At 44.2% G+C, this 9,666-nt stretch overlaps 1 protein-coding gene across 3 annotated transcripts; it reads left to right on the forward strand.

The window, feature by feature from the left end:
* The first annotated feature begins 3,257 nt into the window (after positions 1-3,257).
* On the forward strand, positions 3,258-9,212 carry UCP1 (uncoupling protein 1). Of its 3 annotated transcripts, XM_068989942.1 has the most exons (7): positions 3,258-3,383; positions 4,129-4,304; positions 4,668-4,693; positions 6,285-6,479; positions 6,580-6,681; positions 7,620-7,800; positions 9,098-9,212. In XM_068989942.1, the coding sequence occupies exons 1-7, from the start codon at positions 3,258-3,260 to the stop codon at positions 9,210-9,212; spliced, it is 921 nt and encodes a 306-aa protein (XP_068846043.1). The 3 variants fall into 3 exon arrangements, with proteins under 3 accessions (XP_068846043.1, XP_068846042.1, XP_068846044.1); XM_068989941.1 differs by lacking the exon at positions 4,668-4,693 and having other exon boundaries at positions 4,129-4,327; XM_068989943.1 differs by lacking the exons at positions 4,668-4,693; positions 6,285-6,479 and having other exon boundaries at positions 4,129-4,327.
* Positions 9,213-9,666: the final 454 nt, after the last annotated feature.

Genomic DNA, 9,666 nt, shown 5'->3' on the forward strand with positions numbered 1-9,666 from the left:
TCTTCTGAACCCTTAGTATTGGCTTTCTGACCAGCACACCTCAGATGCTCACTCGTCACTGAATAAACCAAATCTACCTCCTGGAGAAGTCTCTTAAGTGACCACACCTACCCAGCCAGAAGTTAACATTCCTGAGCTCGAGCTGTCCTTCTCATCATCTCAGAGCAATTGCAGTTCTCCGGTCACAAATCTCCTCTCCCTATCTGTCCTTAGCTGGTCACAAATCTCCTCTCCCTATCTGTCCTTAGCTGGTTGGGACCACAACATTTCCTGGTTTCTAACAGACCCTTTCTCACATTCCCTTCATTTCTAACAGCTTTTCATTTCACCCCGATCGTACCCTGCATTTTAAAAACACGAGCCTAAAGGAAAGAAAATGACTTTCCATTTACCCTGCTTCTCCTTCAGAAATGTACTGTGACTTCCCTTTATAATCATAATTCCAAAATTCACTCTATGCACTGCATCCAACTCATCATGAAGGTAGTGTTGGAGGAAAGTGTAAAGAGAGTGGATGCCACTCCTAACTTCTCCGAAAAGAAAAGGTGGTTTCAGCTTAAAACCACAACCACTGCATTATGTCTCACAATTTCATGGATCAGGAATTTGGGCAGAACTCAACTGGTATGGTATGGTCCCATCACTTCATGACAGACAGATGGGGAAAAAGTGGAAACAGTGACATTTTATTTTCTTAGGCTAAAAAAATCACTGTGGACAATGACTGTAACCGTGAAATTAAAAGATGCTTGCTCCTTGGAAGGAAAAGTAAAGTGAAAGTCACTCAGTCGAGTCTGGCTCTTTGCGACCCCATGGACTATATAGTCTGTGGAATTCTCCAGGCCAGAATACTGGAGTGGGTAGCCATTCCTTTCTCCAGGGGATCTTCCCAACCCAGGAATCAAACCCAGGTCTCCCGCATTGCAGGCGGATTCTTTAGCAGCTGAGCCACAAGGGAAGGAAAGCTATGACAAACCTAGACAGTGTATCATAAAGCAGAAACATCACTTTGCCAGCAAAGGTCCATATAGTCAAAGCTATGATTTTAGTAATCATGTATGGATGGATGTGAGAGCTGGACCATAAAGAAGACTGAGCTCTGAAGAATTCATACTTTCGAATTGTGGTACCGAAGAAGACTCTTGAGAGTCCCTTGGACTTCAAGGAGATCAAACTAGTCAATCCTAAAGGAAATAAACCATGAATATTCATTGGGAGGACTGATGCTGAAGTTGAAGTGCCAATACTTTGGCCACCCGATGCGAAGAGCCTCTGATGCTGGGAAAGACTGAAGGCAAAAGGAGAAGGGGGCCGATGGTTAGATAACATTACCAACTCAATGGACATGAATTTGCGCAAACTCTGGGAAATAGTGGACTACAGGGAAGCCAGGTCTGCTGCTGTCCATGGGGGCGCAAAGAGTCAGACACGACTGAGTGACTGAGCAACAGCTGGATGACCTTTCTGTCCTACTCCATCGATGGAGATCACTTGGTATTTTCAGCTGGCAGGCGGGTTTATCTGAAGAGTCCAAGGCAGCTGTACTCTCATGTCTCCTGCCTTAATGGAGAAGGCTGGAATTGCCTACCTAGGGCCTCTCCAGCACGACAGCCTCAGGGAGACTGGATTTCTTACATAATGACCCAGGGTTCCTAATGTTTCCTTAGGAAAGGACTAATTCTATTAGTAAGGCAGGTACCAGCCTTCCTAGATGCAAGTGGAAGAGACACACACCTTTGTCTTTTGATGAGAGGAATCTGCGAATATGCTTTAAAACCACATTAGATGGAACCACTGAGAAAGACAATGCATAGGGTTGGTGAGTTGGGTTGTGGGTTGGGGATTATCCAGTTGATAGTGATTCACCTTTTATGCATTATAGCGAACATTCCCAATCTGCTTAGCCATCATCCTCACAACCTAAAAACTTCACCACAGCTGCACTGTCTAAGGTGACCAATTATGTTAAAGCCAAATTCAATAGTTTTCTTTGTTTTTATTCTCTTTTGACATTTTTTCTAAACATTAAAGTATGACTACTTGACAGACCCAACCCTTCATTAATTATATTTTCAAATGCCATAGTTCTATGACTGAGGACACTGTTTCTTTCCTAATTTGACCTTTGATAAGGTCATTTTTCCTAGACCGTAACTTTGGGGATCCCTATAGCTTGACCCTTGACCCCTTTCCTAGTCCCATTATACTCATTCCCATGTAAAGTGTGGACCTTCTTTTATCGCATTCATATTGCTGACTCTCAAATATCTGCACTTTACATGGGAGTGAGTATAATGGGACTAGGAAAAAGGGTCAAAGGTCAAGGGTCATAGATGACTTGTGAAGGTAAGAGCTGCACCTGGAGCCTGGTGACCTGCCTTTGTCCTTGTCCTTTTCACCACACCACCATACCCAGAATGAAATTAAAAGGAGCACTTTATCGCTCTAGCAATTTACTCTGGGTTTGCTTTCTAGAATGTTTATCATTTCATTTGACACCCTCCTACAAAAAGTGTTCAAATGAAAAACTTTAAAAGTTCAGAATGTTCTCGGATTCTGCTTGGAAGTTTTTGGAATCACATTTGGCTGCATGTGGCTGGGAGGGTGAGAGGATGAGAAATCAGAAAGAGAGCAAAAGGAAGCCAAGCAGAGAAGGTGTCTGCAAGGCTTCTGGGGAGTCAGAGGAATAAGAGGAGTCCCACTCTTGCCTTGGAGCTCTCCGGCTGGGCAGGAACTTCTGCCAGGATCACTGAGCTCGCGCTTGTTTAAGGGACTCGCCCTCCCCGCCCTCCAATCTAGAAGCCTGGAGAGATGCCCAGATTGCCAGGCTCTGGGTGCGCGCTCCTGTGCGCCCTTCCCTGTGCATCGAGGGTAGAGAGTAGACGGCGGCTCCCCAGGTGCCGAGCCAGGATGGGGAGGTGGGAGGGACCTGGCGCCCCAGGACACGCCCTGCCAATCCCCAGAGACCTGGATCGGCTCAGCCCGGATCGCGATCGCCGGCGATATAAGTCATCCGCGGAGGAAGAGGGCACGGCGTGGCCAGCCCAGACTCGAGGGAGGGCAAGCAGGCGCCGCTGCATCGACTCCGCCACCTGCCACCTGGCCCGCTGCAGCCCTCTGCCTGCCGCGCCCACTGACCAGAAGTCGGAGAGGACGGGTCTGCTGCCCGGCCGCGCAAGAGTGAGAAGCCAGGCAGAACTTCCACCTTCGGGACCGAAGCCCTGCTCCCTTTGCGCCGGAGTCCGCGTTGAGTCAGGATGGTGGGACACACAGCGTCAGACGTGCCCCCTACCATGGCGGTCAAGATCTTCTCGGCGGGGGTGGCGGCCTGCGTGGCTGACATAATCACCTTCCCGCTGGACACCGCCAAAGTCCGGCTACAGGTAGGGAGCGCCGCGGGCAAGGGGAGGTGCCTCGGGCAGAGAGGGGACTACTGTGTGCGCCCCTTTGACTCTGGCTTCGGTTTTACCATCCTTTCTCACGTTAGGTAGAGCAGTGGCCACGTTCAAAGAGTTTGCCTTCACTGGATGGATGCTTTAGGGTGGAAACTGGAATATTGCAGGAATTAACTAAAGAAGTGCGAGGGTCGAGGAGGACGGGTTGACTGTGACTGTTGCCAACCTCTCCTGTACTTGATCAGACAGGCACATCTTCCTAGCCTACTGCCTAGGGGTTCTGGAGACTTCCTGGGGGTGGGACAGTGAGGTGCGGGATGGGGAGGATGTTCAAAGTATGCCTAATAGCCAGATTCTCCCCCTTCTCCCTTTCGATAGATAGATACCTAGATATCTAGCTCTAGATAGATAGATGTGTGCTAACTCGCTTCAGTCCTATCCGACTCTTTGCGAGGCTATGGACTGCAGCCCCCGAGGCTCCTCTGTCCATGGGATTCTCCAGGCAAGAATACTGGAGTGGGTTGCCATTTCCTTTTCTAGGGGATCTTCCTGACCCAGGGATTTAGATAGATAGATAAGGGGAGATGTTGCTGAGACGGCAAAAAGGACTGAAAATAGGAACACAATGGAAAAAATATCTTGGCTCAAGTTTTCTCCATTGAGGACAGCTTGATGCCAACCTTTGTTTTTTTCCTCACTAGGTAGGACTCCCTTTCTTAATTTTCACTTCCAGATCCAGGGCGAATGCCTGACCTCCAGTGCCTTTAGGTATAAAGGTGTCCTGGGAACAATCATCACTCTGGCAAAAACAGAAGGGCCCGTGAAACTCTACAGCGGGCTGCCTGCTGGTCTCCAGAGACAAATAAGCTTCGCTTCTCTTAGGATCGGCCTCTATGATACTGTCCAGGAGTTCTTCACCACAGGGAAAGAAGGTAAGCAGGCAGTGTTTCTGGGAGGGGAAGTCAGAGAGACATGTCCTAGGCTCAGCAGTGGCTCAGGAACCAGTTACACACAGTGTAGCGGTCTTCATAACAAACTGGAAAGCCAACATCAATATCTGAACACACGGGGCATGGAGGGAAGACATGCTGGTGAGTGGGAAAAAGTGACACCAGAAAGGCAGAAATGCGTCAGATCACAGGAGAGCTTGCAGGCCATGCCAAGTTCAGGTTTTATCCTTAAAATAATGGGAAGTCATTGAAAAATAATAAACAAGGGAATAACATAAATAATTTATATTTTCAGAAGATCACTTTGGCAGCACTGTAAAAGCTATACAGAAAAAGGGGAAGAAAAGGGTACTGTAGAAAGGAAGAAATGACCAGGGTAAGCTAAAGCAACGGCAGTAAAGATTTTGGAAATGTAATTGACTAAACTTGGTGGAGAGCTGGAAGTGAGGCGTAAAGAAAAGGTAGGAATGTTAAGATGACTTACAAGTTTCTGGTTAAATATCCCATTCATTGAGGGAGGGAATATAGAAACCATCTGACGTGGGGAGGTAAGAAATTCAGTTTAGGATGTGTCGAGGATAGGTAATGTCTGGTCTGCACAAGAACTTAGGAGAAACACCTGGGATAAATTTCCCAGTCATGGGAGGCATTATCATTAGGGCCAAACAGAGCAGAGAGATGTAGTGAGGAAAGGAGGGATCAATGTACCTAACCGCAGACACTCGTGGGTTTCCTTGGCAGAACCATCTTGAGCAGAGTAGCAGAGGTGGCAGCTAGACTGCAGAGCACTGGGGAGAAGGTGGGCCGCGAGAAGGGAAGACATAGAGTATGGCCCTGCTCCCAAGCAAGGAGCTTGGGAAATGAAAAGGGGATTGGAACAGAGAATGAGTGCAACAAAGTAAGACTGTAAATAGCGGCCAAAAGTGAAGGGAGTTATCTAAGTATCATCTTGCCACTTAAAAGAAGGGTATTATTCAGTGCTCAGCTCCTGGCCAAGCACATTGAGAAAGGAAAGCAGTCACACAGTCATGAGAAGACTTGCTGAATTTCCCATACGCAGGACATTATGTTAAGTGCTATTTTGTTATTAACTCACACAATGACTCTGTGAGGTAGATATTATTACCTCCATTTTATACAGCTTAGGAAATAGAATTAGAGACTGAGAAAGTCCTTGATGAAATGTGATTGATCTATACTTTAATTATGGGAATAGGTATGAGGCTTCATGGGGTCACAAAAGAGTAGGACATGTCTTAGCGACTAAATAACAACGAGGCTCCAAGACTATCTGTCATTTTATTAAATGATATCCGTCTTGAGTAACCCATGTTAACTTTTCAAAATTTGCAATTAAAAATCACGTGATCACTTCTTGCTTCTTATTTTTGTCCCTTTAGGAGCCTTTTGAAGCCTGAGACCACTTGACATCCCACACTCAGGCAGTTTCTCCCTTGGGGCTTTTCCTAAGATCCCTAGGTCCAATAATTAACAGTCTCATTGATGGTTAGAAGACAAAGCTTCACTGGTGACTGGTGCCTCCACCCAATTGGGAATACTGAAAAACAGAGCAAATATAAAGAAAGAACTAAGCCAAATATAGGAAAGAACTAAGCCATTGTTTAAACAAGCATTGGGTTTTTCTTTCTCCTTTATTAAAAAAAAGAAAATTCAGTCAACTTTGAAGTCTTCTAGCCCTTCTATGACTTATACATTCTTAGCACAGTCCATAGGGTGACAAGGAGTTGGACACGACTCAGCGACTCAGCACAGCACAGTACATGATTAACACGTGCACAAGCATTAGGGAAGCGCTAAAGATATGATGACCCAGTAGTATTAACCACTGAAAATTAAAAAGACATATACGTGCATTCTGGGTCTTGACTTTTTCCTTTTTTGCTTGACACATCATTTTTTTCTCTCTGGATAACAACAGCTAGTTTAGGCAGCAAGATCTCAGCGGGCCTAACGACTGGAGGCGTGGCCGTGTTCATTGGGCAACCCACAGAGGTGGTCAAGGTCAGACTGCAAGCACAGAGCCATCTCCACGGTCCCAAACCTCGATACACTGGGACTTACAATGCTTACAGGATTATAGCAACAACAGAAGGCTTGACGGGGCTTTGGAAAGGTGACTCACTTCAACATGGATTCTATAGTCGTTAAAACACACATATCCAATTAGCACCTTATCATATGATGGAGCTGTTCAACACTTTCTTTCCCTCCAGGGACTACTCCCAATCTGACAAGAAATGTCATCATCAACTGTACAGAGCTCGTAACGTATGACCTAATGAAGGAGGCCCTTGTGAAAAACAAACTATTAGCAGGTATCTTTCTCTTTTACGTGGCAGGTCTGCACATTTATAATTTCATCTTTTATTATACTGAATCCCTTAATTGTAATAATTTTATCTTTTAAAACAGTAATACTCTTGAATAATAGATATAACCAAAACCCTAAACTTTAGAAGTTCTGTTGCAACAGCTTTTTTCTTTTGCAACAAAACTAAGATGCACCTGTATTTTTATATCAGCATCATTCTCATTTAATACTAATATATGACTTTTGTTAGCGTCTCTCTTGTTCTTTATAAAGCAGAATTCAGGAGATGAGTCATCCTGCCCTGTATCCAGATGAGCTAGTTAAATAAGGAGCTTCTTGGTGGTTTCATCCCGAAAGTAGAACCATCGGATAGGTTCCTAAAAATTTTATTCTAATAGGTTCTGGAAACATTGAAATTCTCCTTGGACAATGACTTTAATTTTTTTTAAAAAAGTATAGATGCCTATGTGTTAAGTATTATGTCATGCCCTAAGGACAGAGGTAAGTAACTGGTTATTTTCCTAAAGCACTTATAATCCAGTATGCCATGTACCATTTGCCAACTTTTTCTAAAATTATAACATTCCTTATTGTATGTACAAGCTTTCCTTGTAGCTCAATTGGTAAAGAATCTGCCTGCAGTGCAGGAGACCCCCGCTTCGATCCCTGGGTTGGGAAGATCCCCTGGAGAAGGAAACGGCAACCCACTCCAGTATCCTTGCCTGGAAAATCTCATGGACAGAGGAGCCTGGTGGGCTGCAGTCCATGGGGTCACAAAGAATTGGGCACAACTGAGCGACTAACACTCACTTACTGTGTGTTATTTATAAGACAACTACATTGACCTGTTATCAACAGGCTTTCGAGGATCTGATAGATAATGAAAAACTAGAAGCCCCTCCCAAGAATCTAGCATTGACCTGTCTCATCGACCTGTTTCAGACGACGTGCCCTGCCACTTCGTGTCTGCTGTTGTTGCTGGCTTCTGCACAACGGTTCTGTCCTCGCCAGTGGATGTGGTGAAAACCCGATTTGTTAACTCTTCACCAGGACAGTACACAAGTGTGCCCAACTGCGCAATGATGATGCTCACTAGGGAAGGGCCGTCAGCTTTTTTCAAAGGGTAGGATGTGTTCTTCTGTATCTACAATGTTGTGTTCAGGGATTCTGTGTGCTACGGGGGGCGCCATCTCATCTAACAATTGACAGCTGAGCAGCCTTAGAATGTGCAGTGTACTTAGTGTCTACTTTTCTTTGCCATAAATCTCTCCAATACACCAATTTCACTGTGTCAGGAAATTTAAAGCTGTGATAGTAGAATCTTCTCAAGCTTGATCAGTGGCTTATTCAAAACCGACAGCCTGTCCCTTGGTCTCAGTCTATTGGCTGAGGGGAGAGGGGTGTGGGGAGTTATTTTTTAATGGGTACAGAGATTCAATTTGGGATGGAGATGGGGAGTGGTAATGAAAACAATGAGAACATATTTAATGCTACTGAATTATACTATTGAATATATATATATTTATATGAGAGAGACACATATATACATATGTATGTGTATAAATGGCTGGCTAAAATTATAAATTGATGTTATGTGTATTTTACCATAAAACACACACACACATTCAGGAATCAGAAGATATATGCTAAGAGATCCCCCAAAATATTGGGGGGTGATCTTGATAGGCAAGATCTCTAACATACCGATCCAAGGCAGATTTAACAGATTTTACATCATTTTCTCTGGGAATATTTCATTGCTGTAGACAGGATTTTCAAAATAAATAATCTGGGGTGTACACCGTGGCAGAATTCTTCAAAATAGCAAGAGCAACAGAAACAACAAAAGGCAATTCAGTCTCTGACCAACCCTCTTAGGACCAGAATTACCAAGATCTATGGTCTAATTATTCATCACTTTGCTTTCTCCACTTACTTCCTCTTTTAAACTATTAAAGTTTCCTATACTCCATTCAGAAAGCAAAGGAAAACAAGATTTCCTGCTGCCTCACAAAAGAGAAGATGATGGAGAAGCAGGAGACAAGCTTTGGTTTGGTTTGGTGGGACCGTTGTATAGATGTGATGCTCTGGATTTCGTTGTTCAAAAGCAGGGTAGGGCACCTGGATGGAACCTGAGGCAGAGGAAGGACACGGGGAGAGTAGGCACTCTCAAGCGCCCGCACTGGAGATGCGTGGCACAGTGAGAAGCATGCACTGCCTGGACTTTGATTTGCTGTTGTTCAGTCACTCAGTTGTGTCCAACTCTTTATGACCCCATGGATTGCAGCATGCCAGGCTTCCCTGTCCTTCACCATCTCCCAGAGTTTGCTCCAACTCATGTCCATTGAGTTGAAGGCACGCATCATAATAGCTATCAGAATTTTAAGCAAACTAATAGAACGGTGACATCACTTTTCTAGATCTGTACCTTCCTTCTTGCGACTGGGGTCCTGGAACATCATCATGTTTGTGTGCTTCGAACAGCTGAAGCGAGAATTGATGAGGTCGAGGCAGACCATGGGCTGTGCGACCTAGTCCTCCTCGGGAAGAAGATGGAACAGACCAGTGGGGATCTTTGCTAACCAGATAATTTTAAAAAGCGAGCAAAACTATTCACTTTATCTCACCCAGATAAGGAAATTCTGATAGAGAGTTCTGAACTATTTTTTTTCCAAGGGAAAACTACTATTTCCTATGACTTTTATTCTCAGTATTTTAAGGAAGGGAAAGCAAAACATTCAATATATACCCTGGCAAATGTAATATCCAGATAAGCTTAATTGACTATTTCATGGGGGGAGGGATTTTATGATTGAATATGAAGAACTTTAACATGTTTTAATTATTAATTCAATTATTAATTGATGGACAAGGAAAACTGAGTGAAATACACTTTATCAATACTTAAAAATGAAGTTTCCTTATTTATTAACCCCATTGTCAGTTAATATATTCAATAAAATATTGCTAATATCTCTTAAAGTTTGCC

This window comes from Capricornis sumatraensis, chromosome 17, assembly GCF_032405125.1.
Source record: "Capricornis sumatraensis isolate serow.1 chromosome 17, serow.2, whole genome shotgun sequence".
NCBI lineage: Eukaryota > Metazoa > Chordata > Mammalia > Artiodactyla > Bovidae > Capricornis > Capricornis sumatraensis.

Excerpts from the sequence above, each read along its gene's own strand:
- UCP1 (XM_068989942.1), top strand. The coding sequence starts at position 3,258 with ATGGTGGGACACACAGCGTCAGACGTGCCCCCTACCATGGCGGTCAAG. Across the intron at positions 3,384-4,128 it reads CCGCCAAAGTCCGGCTACAG|ATCCAGGGCGAATGCCTGAC; the intron begins GTAGGGAGCGCC and ends TTTCACTTCCAG. Across the intron at positions 4,694-6,284 it reads AGAAAAAGGGGAAGAAAAGG|CTAGTTTAGGCAGCAAGATC; the intron begins GTACTGTAGAAA and ends GGATAACAACAG.